The 17,781-nt window shown below is 30.1% G+C and overlaps 1 protein-coding gene across 1 annotated transcript; it reads left to right on the top strand.

Moving 5' to 3' along the window:
- The first annotated feature begins 9,617 nt into the window (after positions 1-9,617).
- Positions 9,618-14,186, top strand: Traf6 (TNF-receptor-associated factor 6). The gene is made up of 7 exons (XM_026635609.2): positions 9,618-9,741; positions 10,001-10,152; positions 10,485-10,606; positions 11,436-11,629; positions 11,721-11,881; positions 12,441-12,695; positions 12,976-14,186. The coding sequence occupies exons 1-7, from the start codon at positions 9,700-9,702 to the stop codon at positions 13,301-13,303; spliced, it is 1,254 nt and encodes a 417-aa protein (XP_026491394.2). The 5' UTR covers positions 9,618-9,699; the 3' UTR covers positions 13,304-14,186.
- The last annotated feature ends 3,595 nt before the right edge of the window (positions 14,187-17,781 follow it).

Genomic DNA, 17,781 nt, shown 5'->3' with positions numbered 1-17,781 from the left:
TTTCGTATTAATATTGTTTCTTTCTTCAACAGAAAATGTCTCAACTTAAAGAAAAGGATTAAAGTTTAGACCATCACGCTATTTTAGTATGGGTCGGATACAAATGTACCAGAAATACATCTGACAGGTTAGAGATGAGATATATTATGAACACAAATTAAGCACTTTGTACGTGTTTGTTTAAAATTCATATATCTTATCATTTAAACCATATTAAACTTTTATATTATATTAATGAATAACATAAAGTTAGTTTTAAATAATTACTAATATCCCTAAGAGTTGGTGCTAGGAGCCGGGACGACAATATCCAAGGCTCAGAATCAAATCCGCGACTTTTACATCGCTAGATGGTATGGAATATTAAAAGGGCTTTATGTTAATATATTTAACATGTAATGGAACCCTTGCTTTAAACAATGTAAATATTCTTTATCTCGCTGATGAATTGTTGACTCTACTTATTAACAAGCTTAAAATTTGCTTTTTCGTTTTTACTTACTTCTTCAAATAATAAACGAAATAATATTGTGGACATAATCATATTTTAAAAATTTATAAAAAAATATAAAAACATAATTATACGAAGCTATTTATTTAATTTAGTAATACATAATTTATATTACATAATTCTTGTTAAATCAAAAATAATTTTCTGTAATGTTTTTATTTGGAAATAAATCATAAATGTATATAAAAAATTGAAATTTTAAACGTTACATTATTTCTTCGTTAAAGGAAGTCATAAAACGACGCATGTTGTACTTATTATTAAGTAATTATCTACTAATTTAGTTCCCACCTAACTTTCTAAGACAGAATGTCAAACACATACTTGAATAATTAACAAAACCTAAACAAATCCTATTATATATTATTATAGTTGTATTTGTAAAATGATAATACAGTATAATGCAGATCCATGTGCCTCAATTGTTCTAGAAAATGTAATTTATAAGACAATAAACTAAGCCTTAGAATAATTCAAGAACCGCTACTTCAAATCTCGTAATCAATAAGCGGTCTACTAACTTTGAATATAACCGTTATCGATGCTAAGGCCCCGGCCACACTTACCGCACCTATCAGGGCATTACACGCTGACGGTGACGCAAGATTGTCTATGCGAAGACGATACCGTTAAACGAGGTTGATCGACCCTGATCGTACGCTCTACAAAAAGTAACCGATACTTGTATTAAGGCACGCGTTACTACAAGCTATACAATTTGTTTAAAAAAAATAATACATTCAGCTCTCATTTGTGTTGTTATTCTGTTCCATATTAGTCAGACATCTTGAACTCCTAAGAGAACTCGCTTATAAGTCTTGTGCTGGTAAAAACAGATGAATACTTTTTTAATTAAGAATCGAGTTTTTTATGAGAATTCTTCGTGCCATTCTTGAGTTTCGGTCGTAATTAACAACACGATACAAATATATCAAGTGTAAGCTATGTTAAGTTTTAGGTATTAATATCTGAACAGCTTAGATCGTATAATTAATGGTTACATTTTATATAGTAGTATAATTTATTTTTAATGGAGACAAGAGACAATATTACTTCACAGAACTTTCACATTGGCTTAAGCGTTGAATATATAAGTACCGACGCAAACAAAATAATAAAAAAAATACGAAACATTTGCATAACTTAGATAATAATGCAAATGTAAAATGTTCAACTTTAAAACTGTCACTTAATGGAGTTTTACAAGTATTATTACAAAATTTTAATATGAATGTAGTTTCGTAGAACCTTTGCTTGCGTATAGATCTATTAACACACAAAGGCGCGCCCCTCCACGTTTAATTAATTAGTTACAAAAAACTTCATAACTACAATATAATTTATATTTTTTTGCTGTCATTACCATTAGTCTCACGCACACTATGACATTGTAAACACGAGGGTCCCTCACTCATACACACCGATAATAATTTACCGTGGAGGGGCGCGCCTTCGTGAGTGAATAGATGTATAAACTGTTTTGAATTGTCATTGTACATGATCAATTGATCATAAATCTAAAGTCACTTAGAAATGTTATCTACCGCGAAGGCCTAGAAACTCTTTAGTTACACTTTCATATAAACTATACCTACATAATAATTAATATTTTTCGTAAGTCCGACATTATTATCTTCGAAACATAGTATCTAATATCAATAATTAGTTTTATTAATATTAATAACAGTTCTTGAATTCACAATTTCATACAGAGGTAGGTACAAATTTATCTCAATACGTATCATCCTCTTTTGGATCTGATTAAAAATAACGAGCTTCAGTATCGAGTACGTCAGGATCAAGATCAACATCGATACGATAACGACAGACGTTTGCGATAAATCGTGAAATCGTTAGTCGCCACATTTCTAGCGTCGTCCCCGACTCGATTGTAAATGGCCCTTGTTAGATGACTTGGTGTAATTTAACTTGTTCTGAGCAGCCATCCATTTTTATCAGAACCTGGGTATCGATCTTAACAAGATTGGCTATCTCTGATTTTTATCTTATATTAACTGCCTTTATACTGAGAATGTTTTTTTTTTTTTTAAATCCGCAAATGTGACACCTGAACCTAATTGCTAATTTAATCGTATTTGTGTACTGTATTGAATGGTAAAGTTACAGTTTGCAGTCATTACCATAGAGTTATAAAGTTATAGATATGAGTCAATTTCATAGAATTTGTTTTTTTGCCTTCTAAACTTCTGATGCCTAGTTGTATAATAATATATTTTTTACATTCCCTGTTATACTCAATTAGCTAAGAGAAAATAATATGTCAAGTCCTTTGTCTATAATTCTACTGGCTTACTCGTCAATTCTTATATCGAGCAATTGCAAGTATTGCTGTTTGATTGCTGTTATTTATCCAATTATGTATGTTCATTATTTCTCATAAACAATGTTTAATCATAGAAGTCTTACCAGTAAATTTCATACTAAATTCTATAAAAATTAAGAAATTAATCCATACTATCACAAATTGTTATTTTTCAACACTTTATTTTTAAGCCACAGCCACACTTTATTTCCATTTAATACCTTGTTAATCTATCGGCTCATTTATAAGGTCAGTCGATTAATAAAAATAACACGTCATACGGTCGTAGTCGACATCGATCAGGAAGACATAAATTATTAATCATAACATTTTTATATTTCCACAAAAAGGTTACATAAATACTTTATTTTGTTATATTAATTCCAAAACTTTTAGTACATACAATTCATTTCTTTTCAAAATGAATTATGATTCATAGATTTCAGATTTGCATAAAAAAGTACCTATATACTTATTAACATTAACTTAAGTAATAATTAATTACAAATATTTAAATGAAGATAAAATTAATATAGGTAATTTAATTTCCAGCATAAAGTCGCCTAGGCTTTACGCTGGTAGGTTATTAATAAGATAGCATTTTACGGAGCTTTAAGCCTCTGCTGGTAGAGTTATAACTATTACATAATCACGTTAAACTATTCTCGTAGTAAATTACGCAAGTCACACGCGAGATTGCATTTTAATTGTAAATTAGTTGAAATGTGTTACAATGTTAAGTGTGTGTTTCAAAGTCGGTTACGATATGAGAATTATTTGACTGTATGTATAAAGGTACTTCCTTTCTTTATAAATAATGGGTTTATCTCAATCAATCAACATATTTACAATTAAATTAGTTATTCTATACATAAATAAAATGAGTAATTTTATTGTAAATTAAATTATTATCTGTAAATGTCCTACAAATATGTCTTATATTATTTTGAAAGGATTAAAAGCTTATTCCACAGCGGTCCCCAAATACGTGTTGATGTCTAGCGATATTTTCCTTGACTGTCAATCAGGAAATTAATTATAAACTCAAATTTAGCATATTACCAATTCATTCCAAACCAATTCTAAACCAAAAAAATTGGTTTAGATTCAAATGTTGAAAAGGAATACACATATACCGCATTATAATCCAAATCAAAAATATGCCCCTTAATTTTAAAAAGTAAAGTCCAATAGCTCGTAATCGCCAGAACTACGTCATAGTATTAACTGTTTTTTTTCGGCATGCACTTATTGCTATAGGATACCCGCTGTGATCCTTACCGTGGGTGGTGTGCCTTTAACAGGTAACAGGTAGTTTTGTACACAATTATGGTGCTCATATCAATAGAATCTAGTAAATTGTCAGTAGTCGAAACTCGGCTACAATAAATATTTATAATTTATGAATAGCATATATTAATTTTCAAATTTCGAACATTTTTTTTTCTATTTATTAATCATAAAACTCCAAAACAGCCAAACGAAAAAAAAAAAATCTGTTGACAAACATACGAGAAAAAGCACTGAATTGTTCTATCTTTGCCTATGTATATATACATTTTTTAAAAGGTATTGACTCTAAAGAGCTAGACATAAAACAAAAGTACCACTCTCTTATTATATCTCCATATTCTATTTGCGAATGCACTAATCAACGTATTAAGCTTATAAGATTATTTTAGCATAGAACTATAGAAAATATTTAAATATATTTTATTTTTAAAGAAAGTAAAAGAAGTTTAATTCATTAATTAAATCGATAGCGTATCTACCTAACAGCTTTATATTACAAAATTTTATGTATTTTTTTTCATATTACACTGACTTCATCCACCAGAATAGATCAATAAATAACATTTGCATACAAAAGGCAAGTGTCAATAACACCGAACGTTTAATAAGTAGGTAAGATTGACTATAGTACCATGGTTCTGAATGACGCATAAGATATTACACCGAAGCCTTGATAAAATAATGATGCACGCGAAAAATATTATACATGTTTATAAATATTCATTGATTTTTCGATTCATAATATTTCGTAATAATTCTTTCGACTATCTATAATTTGATTTGTTTCTGTAGTTTTATCCACGAATACGTTAACTGTGACGTTATCTTTAATAATCCCTTGGAGAATTTCATCTACGATTCTATTTATTGATCAAGATAAAGTATTATTATCACGCCTCAAAATCGGTTAGGCCTTAGAACAGTCAATGTTGGGCATAATATTGACAAATGTATTTAAAAAAAACTTCTTTGATTCAATAAAAGAATGTACTTAATACTGATTTGACTTTTTCATAACGCTTATTGGTTGCCCATTTCGCCAATGACCACTTTTTTTAAAGCATAATATTTATTTAATTTTTAGTAAATATATTTAATGACAGCTTCGTGTAAAAAGTACAAATAGTTTTTAAAAGCCCTGACCGAATTATGTTTTCGTAACTTCTTGCGTGAGTATTTTTATTCATCGTGCAAATTGCAATTATTTGATTCCAAACAATGGTGTACTAACTTCATCATTGACATAAATGGTAAAGTAATCGCGAATAAGCAGCTAAGCGTACTACTCACTTAAACTATGACATTATTAACGTACTCGTACATTAAATTAGGCAAATGAGCAACCTGTCAAATCTATTCTATTGTAGAGAATGTTTGGAGTTTATTTAATCACGCCTGTCCAATGCGTGTTGGTCGTTTCATCCGTTACACACAGATTTCCTCACGATATTCCTTTACCGCTAATAAGAAATCCCAGCGCTTATAAAAAAAGACCAATTCATTCAGGATTACCATTACGACACACTAACCGGTAATTTAATTAAGTTTCGAAAAATATGGCATCGAAAGATAACATTTGGCACATACTCGTAATGTATGTACCTCATTCCTATGCAAGCACTGACTGATGCAATAGGAACAATGCAAAAGATGTATGCTTAACCATTTGTTACGTCCGCGAAGTTGCTCAAGGATTTCGCTTATGAATCAACGGAACTTATACCTCAATTTTCTGCGCAAGAGTCGTGTTCGGACGGAATTATAAAATGGCGTTATCGGCTTATGTAAGCCGCTCAGCTCTATGGAAGGTTGCTTAACACGACCTACGCTGAATTTAATACTTGCAACAATTCCAATCAACAATAACCCTTCTATATAAGACACTTAGAGTGAAAATTAGTTTGTACTTTCCTTTAGAAATGTGATTTAGTTCAGTTTTAAGGAAACAACGTGCCACACTGACTGACAGGTAAATGGACAGGTAATGTCTAGGTAAATCAAGTACAAGAACAGTGCGGCTTTATTTGAGAGATGAGCGAAATGATTTTAATACTCCCTCCAATATTTATAACCTTACTAAATTATTTGATCCATACTTTTCTATTTTTTTAAACTTCTTTTTAAAAATAGACTCATTTAAATAATAGAATATGTAATTCAGTGTTCTATTATACAATAAAAAATAAATATTACATATTTATTAATGTTGTTTACACCTTTAAAGACGTATCACTTTGTATGTTACCCAAGTCAGATATTAATTTTAAGTGCTTAGTGATAAGTTGATGATTTTTCCAATAAATAAATAAATTTCGTTTGTTTTTTTCTTTAACGAAATTCAAAAAATATACTTTATTAAAATAGGCTCTTATAAGTACTTTTGAATTGTCATATTATAAATATTCCTATGTCACAATACATGATCCTAACTATACCTATACAGTTCAGCAAATGTGTACTACCAAAGAGATTCTACATTACAAGCTAAAAATGGCGATACATAAAAAATATGTCCCGATTATGGAGGGACTGGCCCATTACTGTCGAGATCAGCTAAGACTAAGTGTTAGGCTAAGTTTAGAATCCCACCAAGACAAATAATTCATTTTCAAGATCACATTCCAAGTCAATGAAGAAATTGTCTGGACTCAATCCAATCTAATAGGTAATTATACCGACTGACGGGGACGGACTGGTCCCCGTACACAATTCGGAAAATACTTCTAAGTAAAATAACATTTTTAATTAAATATCTATATACATATATTACGATATATTAGAAAATAGCTGCCAAGTTTAAAACCGACATGTGAGATTTATTAATACTAAATCTTTTTTTAAAAATTAGTAATATAACATATGTTTTTAGATACCTGTCTTTTTCGCTAAGCCCTTTGAAAGGCAAGGAAACTTTCAATGGACATATCCAGGTCGTTTTAAAATTGAAACTTGCTGCTTCTATCAGAAACTACTCGTATTATACCACACAAACGAAAACAGTTAATTAATGGCGTTAATTATATAAAAAAAAAATTAAAAACCGGTTAGCAATTCATAGTTCATATATTTATATTATTATTATTTTTAAGTTAAGGTATTGCAGTAGGGCGAGGAATATATATTTATAACTATTGGGAAGTGATCACTCCATGATAAGAATATATGCATATTGTTATCGTAAAACAAAGTAACTTCCCGCAGTCTGTACGCTTAGATCTTTTAAACTACGCAACAAATATTTAATTTTCTTCTACAATCTAAAAGTTTTATGTAGGCCCTTATTGTACTCGTATGAAGCCGGGATTATATACACACAGTAAATTATTAAGCAAACGAAAACTCAATGGTGCTTATTTTTACGGGCATAATATTCAATTAAGAACGTGTTCCAGCCACTAATCATCTTTTCTGGCGCTTATTTACGCTAGATTTTCGTAATTTATTCTACCAATACCTCGTATAAACACAAATATTTCACAGATTGAAGAGATTAATGATAATGAGAAGAAACTAAGCAGCAGTATACTAAAACAACAAAATAATTAAATTAATTAATAAATAATTTAATTTAGAATAGAATATATAAATAATACAAAAAATATTAGAACAATTTTTTTTTTAATAAATTGTCTAAGTACAAAAAACTAGTTGAATATTTAACAAAAAGTGAGAAAAGACTAGAAATTTCATATTTACTAAACGTTGAATGCTAGAAGGATGATATTCACACAAACACTCTTTAAGCTTAGCACAATTATTTATTTATTTTCGGGAAACATACAGCATAGTATAAATACACAAACATTTGATACAAAATAAGTCTCACATAAGCCAACAAAGTTTCCACTGTTATATTAAAACATGGAGTGAACCTACTAAGAACAAGTAGTTAGCAGACAATCAAAGTATTTAAAATAAGGTTTTATTAAAAAGTAATTAAAGTGTAAAAAACAAAAAAAACATACAAAAACAATAAGATATTATTGACAAATAGATTTTTTAAAGCTCCTGAAAACTTAAGTAGTTTTACGTTAAAGATCTACATTACTGTAACATTTATTATAATTGTCACAGCAAAAAGCTATTTTTGGCATAGTTCGTTCTGCATAATGGGGCATCAAAGTATGTTTTGATCCAGGAAAGATATATGGACACTTGATATAAATATTGTTAACTTAGTACACTGAATCGCCATAGTTTTCAAATTTTGTTTTTGCTGATTGAATAGAGTACTGGTATAACCCAAACGAAGCCGAAATATTGTTGAATTGATTTTACGAATCACGCAATAATAAGGACAATAATAATAAACCATGTTATAATTAGAAGTATTTTTTTAGACAAATTAGATAAATTAGAAAATGATTACGAATATGAGACAGAACAAGGTATAAGGTATACAATTGTTCAGCTATTTCATTGTGACAAATATCAAAGTTGCTAGTGATCCATGTAACTTTAACGATTAAACCCTTTTGATGAGAAATATCTCTTTAATCTGTAGAATGATAGGAAATAGCTCGAAGACAAGCTCAAACAGTCTGTAAAGATAATGAATTTTTGGATTTTGTTGGACTTAACAAATTTAATGAATTCTAGTAAAGCTATAGATTCCCCAGTGAAAACCTACGATTGAGAATTAAGAATATTAGGTATTTTGTATTTAGGGATACAGCATGGGGCATCGACACAACAGTAATCATAAAAATCTCTACATATTATATAATATAAAGAAATTATTTATAAACATAGATATATAGATATATCTCTTATACCACCACCACCACCACCCAAAGAAAGAATATAGTATTACAAATAATAGCATTAGATTTAAATAAAGAGCAAAATAAACAAATGTTATATGAGACTTAAATAGGGGAACGGGTATGGAATTGAGAAATTTAAGAAAGCTTTTTAGGATACGTGCAATGTTTTTATAATATAATAAATCTTAATAATAAACTTCAATAGCGTTGCTAATGGTACTTGCATACGTCAAATGACGTCACACGGCGCACCATTTTAAAAGGTTAATTATCATTTATTTTACCCTAAACAAAAATTTATATGTTTCTTTTGAGTAGTCAAATAACTTCATAAGGGAAAATGAACAGTTCATATATACCTTCACATTTATAAAATATTTCACATGCATACAATATACAATTCTTCACAATACATATAATGTATGTTCGTAATAATATAAATGAATTTTCTGGAAATTTTGATGGACATTCTATTAATACAAGGAATAAACATAAACTTTTTTATGTGTTAGTAATTCTTTTGTGTGACAATTTATACGCTTTTACAACAGGATACCAGAAAACGTGTTATACGTCTATGTTGAATTCTGAATTTGAATATATATATAGTAACGACAGAAGACTTTGAATGACACTTAGCACAGTAATCACTGTCCAGTACAATTCTGAGAAATATAAATACCTATAACCCTACTCTTTGACACTGACACTTGACAGTGACTAACTTAGTCAGTATGACGTTTATATACTGTTTTGGATAAGTTGAAAAAAAATACTCAAAACTTACTGAAAATTAATGTAGTAAAATGGATCCAAATAAAATTAAAAATGCATCAGAAGGTATTGCCGTAAGTATAAAATATGATGTAGTTATAGCTCATAAAACATAAAGTTAACTATATAAAATAACACACCTTAAATTTAGAGGTCACAGAATTTAAGTTAGAGCTAAATATGTAAATGTAATAACTATATTGTGCCCGGTATAAGAATCTCAAAAAGTTGTTTTTTTATAAATAAAATTATGAACATTTTCTTAAATAAACAAAACACTCATGTTAAATACATTGTTTAATAATTATAATTCTAAATATTTATGAATTTCAGCCTATGGGTATAACGACTTTAAATGAAACAGTGCTCAGTAACCAGCCTGAATCCAGGTATGAATGCCCAGTATGTCTGAATTGGTTACGGGATCCAGTTATAACCACTTGTGGACACAAATTTTGTAAAAGTTGTATTACTTCATGGTTACAGTGAGTATACCAATGACTTAAAATATTATTATTAAATAGTAAATACTTCTCACCTTTCACAATAATAAGAATTTAATTTGCTATAAATCTTATCTTAGAAGAATTAGACAATTGTCGGTTTTTAAATATAAATATTGTACAATATACTTTTATGTAGCACTAGTTTAATTTTCTATGTTCCTTCATGAATGGAATTGTAGTGTGATGGAATAAGCACATCTCAACAAGACATTATGGCTATACCTAGCAGTAGGACATGTATAGGCTCTTATTGATATAGCATTAAGTCCCAACAATTTATAATAATCATAATTGTGTGTATCTCATTTCAGAAACAGTGGCCACTGTCCAATAGATAATATAAATCTCAGTATGAAAGTTGATATTTTTCCCGACAATTATACTAAAAGAGAAATTCAAGAACAAAGAATGTCATGTCCTTTTGCAGCTAAAGGTACTTTTATCTTCAAATTTAATAAAAAGTAAATAATAAGTAAACACATAGACTATAAGAATATCATGAATTAAAGTTTGAATTTTAATAACTGAAATGTATGTTTAACTATTTATACCGACTTTGAAAAAAAATATTTATACTTACATAAATAAAGTGCTGACTTGGTAATTTTAAACTTAGTACCCAATCTCAAGGTTTGTACAGGGGATATAATGGTGTAAAAAAAATTCTGTTTAAACTATTGTACTCTTTTCTAACTCTTGTGGCAAGGCTTAACACAACATATCATTGTTATTCCTTTTAGAAATAGTATAACAATATCTGCCTCAAAAGAAAAGACTTGCTAATTTAAAAATCTTTTCAATAAGCAGGTTACAATATTTTCAGTCTTAAAATTTCTTATAAAGAGAATGTAATCCAGCTCATATGTCCTATCTAAAAATAAAAATAGGTTGTGATTTATACATTGTGTAGGTTATCATGTTTCTGATGACAGACCAATAAAATGTTCAGACCCGTTATGCACAACAAACACCTGGGTACAAACAGTGCACAGGCAATCTCCACTCCCTCTCAATAAGAATTTTAAGAGACCTGTGGTGCCTCCCAACACGCACACCCAGATCCTTTAAACCCCTGCTAGGATTTAGATGGAACTGAAGGTGTTAATGGATTTTTTACTGAATTAATATTCCGTCACATTATATGAGTGAGGGAATACAAATACACTTTGTATTTGCGCACTAAATTACGTGCGCAGTTGGTTAGTCCCGTTGAGAAAAGCCGAAATTTTATTCTAATGCTTTATTGTAATTAATTATTTCAGGTTGTGCGGTCAAAGTGACCCCACTCGATCTAGATACACATATTGCTGTGTGTGAGTTTAACCAACCCGAGGCTTCTTCTCAATCAAAAATCAGGGTTCCATGCTCGTTCCAGGCTGTCGGTTGCAAGGAAACCTTTGATAGTCAAGAAGATATGAATGCCCATTTACATAATGACATTCAAAACCATATGAGTGTAAGCTTAGAAATATGAAAATTAAAAATACAACAGACATCACCGGTTGCTTTTTAACTTTTATTTATTTAACTTATCATTATACTTTTAGTTCCTAATGAATGCATATTCCAAGATTCAAATCGACAGTGATATATCAAATGCTAGTATTGATGCCAAGGAACAAGAGGCCATGTGTCTATGGGAAGCACCGGACAAAAATGGGGAACAAAGTACCTCTGCCCCACTCAGTAATACTAGCGCTCTTATAAGGTAAACAAGATCTTAAATCAACTTAAAATACTTTTTTATATAATTTTCAGGTCAAATCAAATCCATACAAGCATTCAGCGTTATCCAAATTTTCATTTTCTTATTTTGTGTTATTACGCATCGTAAGGAAACCTGCATGTGTCTGATAAAATCCAATATTAAAATTCACCCTCCCTAACCATCCGCTCTTGAGGGGATAGTACAATTTTGCCTAGTACTAGGACATTTAAGGATTGTTACTCTGCGTAACTTTTTAACATAACATAATTTTATAAGTTAAGTTAATTTAGAAAATTATTTAAAAACAAAATTTACAGCAGTCATTAATATTATACCTGCAATCAGTTATAATAATCTATTTGCGTCCTACTAAACAAATTGAACAGAGACAGTTACTAAACGTAACTGACTTCTATAAATTACCAAAAAGTATCTTCAGAAGAATTGTAATTTTATTCTGGCCTTATCCAAAGTCATACATTTACAAACTTATGTTAATTCCCAATATCTTTCGGCTCTGGTAATAGACTCATGCATAAATGTATTGCTTAATCCCAAGGGCACTGTATGAGAGGGTTGTAGTATTGGAACAAAGAAATCGTGAGCAGGACATAGTAATAGCTAACATGTCGAAGCAGCTCTCTGCATTCGCGGTGGCGAAAATGAAACAAAACAATGACATGCTCCTCCGCTACTGTATGGGAAATTATATCTGGAAAATCGACAACTTCAAGACGAGATTAGACGCCATGTTGAAAGATCACTTCAAAATGTTGTACAGCCCTGGATTTTATACGTCACCAAATGGTTACAGGTATTTTTATGCATTTATATATTGACAATATATCCAAAATGAATCCTTTTTTTCTGTAAACTATTCTAGATTTTAACTTTATCAGTTTTCAATAATATATAAACATATATATCAAAAACCTCTTTTTTAATATTATTGCTTATATGCAATTTGTGATCATATTGTAATTTAACCATAAATGAATTACAAATAACATAGATAATAAGTAATTTATGATACTTTATTTTGCCTATTGAAGTCAAAATTATTTCATTTCACCGCAAATATTTTTAACATTCAGATTCTGCGTCCGTCTAAACATATCCCCACAAAATCCTCACTGCTTCGCGCTCCACGTGCATCTGATGAAGACTGAATACGACCACTGCTTGGAGTGGCCGTTCAACGGACGCATAACCTTCGCCATGATCAACCAATACGACCCCGACATGACGCAGAGGGACACCATGATGTCCAATTCCAGCCTGATAGCCTTCAAGAGGCCCACCGCTGAAATATGTGTTCGCGGCTTCGGTTACACCGAATATGCCGTCGTGAGTGATGTGATTAGGAATGGCTTTGTTAAAGATGACATGCTCATAATACGTGTTAATATCAGGTATGTATGACATAAGGAGTAATTTTATGTTTGTTCTCAATTATTTTATTATATAATCTGCGCGCCATAAGAATAGGATCCGACTTTCCGGAACGAAACGTTTTGAAATACGCGCAGACCGACCATCGGGAAGCAGCGTCGGCAAACTCTGCGAGACGTTTTTACTTATTTGTTTGTATGATATATTAGCATTTTTTCACGGGTTTTGTTACTCTCTTATTGTAAAGATTTGTGATAGTACGTTTTTATTAAAGTGGTTACATTTGAAAAAATCAATCATCCAAAATAATTCTGGCAATTAAACATACATACATACCTACATAGAAATAAATTATAATCGTATAAAACCATGTGCCCTTTTTGGTTTCCCAGAGTCGAATAGTTATTATTTAGAATGTCTTTGCTAACGCTCCTTCACTCGAGAACGGTCATGGTCGATATACATACTTTGACAAAGTTCCATTACATTCTCATAGTGCGCAGGTTATAACAGTCTTATGTAGTCTTTAATTATATTTGTGCAAGAATGTAAGATGCAATATTTTGATCTGTTATTTTTATATTATAATGTTCTAAGACTTATAAAATGTATTAACAATTGTAACTATGTCCGTCCATTAAGACATTTTATTGATATAATAATGTATTGTGAATAACTTTATGAAGTTTATTTAGCTTGTTGTAAATCATGTTCATATTGTTAAAGTAATTAAATATATATTGTTTAAGGAGATTAGACAAGATCTGTTAGAATATTCTTAACATAACATTCCATTGTTTTTTATTTATATAGTAAATCAATTTTAAGAATGGTGCACTATATATGTATATTTAAATTTTTTTTAAATAATATTTTCGTTTTATTTTTATTGAAATAAACGAATTACCGAACATTAATCAAGTTTTTATTTCATACTGGTGCTATTGCTAAGATTTACCAAGAAGTAAAGCGACAGCAAATTGTTAGATTTTTTATTTGATGTACTTAAATAAGAGAATGATTCGCTTTTTAACCGACTTTTTAAAAGGGAAGGAGGTTATCAATTTGGTCGTGATTTTTTGTGTCCACCCCAGAATTAAATTTGGAGTCTGATTTTATTATTTTTTTGAAGAATTTTATATTATTTTAAATAAAGCCCACACACCCTAACACACTTAAAGTTAAATTGCGTGTTATTAATATATCTAGTAATTATAAAACTATTTTTCTTGGCATCATATTGACTGTATTTGGTATTAAAGGCACAAAATAAAATACATGATATTTTTTAAATCACATTTATTGTTATGCAAGAATTACAAAACATTAACATACAGCTAATCCTTAATAAAATATAGGAATATCGCTTACAATATAAACGAATGTATCGTCCAAATCCATATCACATTCAACCATCACAATTTTCGTCTGAAAACATTCATTAAGTAGCAACACCAAATAATCTTTTGAAACTTCTAACACTAAAGATATAGCGAATTTAAATACAAATATATATAGACTCAAATTTGTTATAAATATATGATCAAAATAATTATATTTTTTCACACAAATAGCAAGAACTTATTAAATACAAACAGATTATTACATTGTATAGTACAACATGATAATACTAAATGAGTCGAAAGTGTTCATTTTATTAATAACTATACCGATTTTTCTCACTTTATTTATCGAGAAATGGTTGACATGTTTTTCAAAGACGATTCGACCCTTACGACTGTCAAAAAGTATTCCCAATACAATAGCAATCTTCGTCGAAAATAACGTAAGATAAACCGGAATAGTTTTTAATGATATTATAATTAATTAATTTTAATTAAAAATGCTCAAATCGAAAAAACGATGTACTCGTTCGAAATAAAAGAAAAATACCAAGACTAGTAAAATGCAAAACAATTTATTTTAATAACTTTTTATTATAATTAATTTATTACTCCGAATATATTTAATAATTTATAATAATGGCAACTTTGAGAGCCATTACATTATAACTGTAAATTTCGACACATTATTTAAATATCAAACCTTGTCACTTCTTTCCATACATTTTACATTACAATATATTTTAACGCTGTAAAAGTTTTTTTAAATACCTTATATAAAAAGACTAACTCATCCAAAATAGCTACAAATAATTATGTATCAATGTATCTTAAAATACCTTAATATATTTTTTTATGTAATTTATCCGATTTGGCGATATTTATGGGAACCTCTTACTTCCCATCGGTGGTTATTTAAGATTATCTGAATGCAAAAATATTTTTTCTTCATCTCTCATTCTCAGTTACAAATCTAGCGTCCAATAAATAAATAATGACTTAATTTAGTTTAACACTTAAAACATGGAATTCAGGAAGACATAGGGGGATCAAATTGTTTTATAATTGCATATTAACTGATAATAAAATGTCTCTTTCATACGGAATGTTTGATAAACCAATACACGGATAATAACTGAAAGTACAGCGTCAAATAAACCATATAAAAATAAACGGATCCATATTAAAACTAAATCTAAACGTATCACAGTTACGGTAAATAAAATGCGCGTATCTAACACTCAAAAAAACATTGATTATATTGAAGCCGTGTGTCTTATGGTCACTGCCAATTGTACAGGGCCGGATCTATCGTATGGCTTTTTGGGTTTCAGCCCAGGGCCCCGTGGATTCAAGGGGCCGTCAAAGTCAAAAATAGACCATAATGCGAAATAATCCATCGTTTTATTAAATTAAACAAATCGTATGGTTTGCGAATCCTGCAATTAATCAAACCCATTCAATTAATTTAATTCAAGTCTACGTTCAGGTGTATCTTAAGTGGGGCCCCTAAGTAGTATTAGCCCAGGGCCCCCTAAACTCACGGTCCGGCCCTGCTATTGTAATATTTATTTATGTATTATAAGTGCCACAAGTTAAAACGATTAGTGTCGATTACAAATGTATAAAATATACTAAATCGCAATGTATCACTAAGTAATTTATTAATATAATTATTATCAAATACTTAATTCATATTGAGAAACAATTAAGACGATTAAAAACATACGGCATTATTTATATATCTCATTAAACGTACTTTAACTATTTTACTGTCACTATTATATCAAATTTGAAAGTACATGTTTATTAGGCGGCGGTTACACGATGAGAAAATTTTCGTGCGGACGCCGTGGTTGTCGAGCAGCCCAAATTTTCGCCTCATGGGTTCCAGTCAGTACAAAGTTCCGTATTTCGGCCGCGCAGTGACCATGGCAGCTCGCACGGTTAGGTGATTCAGAGGAATTTAAATGTTGTTAAAGTATATAGAATTCAGCTACCACACGGTCGCCGTGAGACAATTTTCATATTGTGTAACCGCAGCTTTATAATACGCTTAAAAATATTACGATTTATATCCATGAGAAGAAAGCACACATATAGATTACAGAGATATTCCTTCTCCTTCACTAGTCTTAGCCACATTAAAGAGCAAATAAGTAGAAAATCTTAGCCAACTATTCGCCGTATAAAAATAACTGTTCTAATCTTATTGTACTATTTGATTAATCGATATTACTTAAAAACTATTTTTTAAGATACATTCAATGTTATTTTCACTGATATCCATAATTTTTTTAAATATATGTACTGCACAGATTACGTTTTTTTTTAATTCTCAATGGATCTAAATTTGTGATCAGTCAATTTCAGAATTATGTACTTTAATATAGCTTGATATTAGGGTATCAATTGTCATCAATTATTTTATCTTTTTTATAACTAACTTGAGATAAATAACGACAAATGTAATCGTTTATATAAACTAGTAATATAATGTCCACGTCCATATAACTATAAAACTACTGAGACCGATGCGAAATTGTTTATAAACTCAACCCCCATAAATTATTTAAACATTTTGCTGCCGCCAACATCTATACGTCTGACACTAACAAAACCTATATCTCATCACTTAAGTCACCACAAATCATAGACAAACGTCTGTAACGTAAAACCAGATCTTAACTTCGATTCTTATTGACTGTGGCTCCTACCTTAACACTTCACGCGGTACGGTGCAACTGGGTTCCGAAGAGGCAGCAAATGTTAACAAATCCTCAGAGGGAGCTGCTAGAGTCCCCCGGGAAGTGCATGAGGTTGTCGCCGCTGCAGCTCGGGGTGGGCGAGGAGGGCGGGTCGAGGGAGGCGCGAGAGGCCGAGCTAAAGCTGCTCGAGCTGAGTTCTTCTGGCTCCGCTTCAAATCTCCCTGCTATTCCTGGAATTTGTAATGAATTTTTGCTTAAATTTTCCATACAATACAATCAAAATTTAACTTTATTACTTTTAAAGTTGCATTTGGTGTTTGTGTCTTATCGAACAAGTAATCAAACATTGCTATTAGATAACATCTAACGTTTGCAAAAACATTTTGACATAACATTTTACAATAATCAGCAAAAAAAAAAATTCCTTATTTCTTTAGGGTTTAATATTAAAACATTC

The sequence above is a fragment of the Vanessa tameamea genome, chromosome 3 (genome assembly GCF_037043105.1).
Source record: "Vanessa tameamea isolate UH-Manoa-2023 chromosome 3, ilVanTame1 primary haplotype, whole genome shotgun sequence".
Taxonomy (NCBI): domain Eukaryota; kingdom Metazoa; phylum Arthropoda; class Insecta; order Lepidoptera; family Nymphalidae; genus Vanessa; species Vanessa tameamea.
Note: the sequence above shows the minus strand (reverse complement) of the source record. Positions and strands in the feature narration are given on the sequence as shown.

Coding starts and splice junctions, on each gene's coding strand:
- Traf6 (XM_026635609.2), top strand. CDS start 9,700: ATGGATCCAAATAAAATTAAAAATGCATCAGAAGGTATTGCC. Junction 10,607..11,435: donor ATGTCCTTTTGCAGCTAAAG/GTACTTTTATCT, acceptor TAATTATTTCAG/GTTGTGCGGTCAAAGTGACC. Junction 12,696..12,975: donor ACGTCACCAAATGGTTACAG/GTATTTTTATGC, acceptor TTTAACATTCAG/ATTCTGCGTCCGTCTAAACA.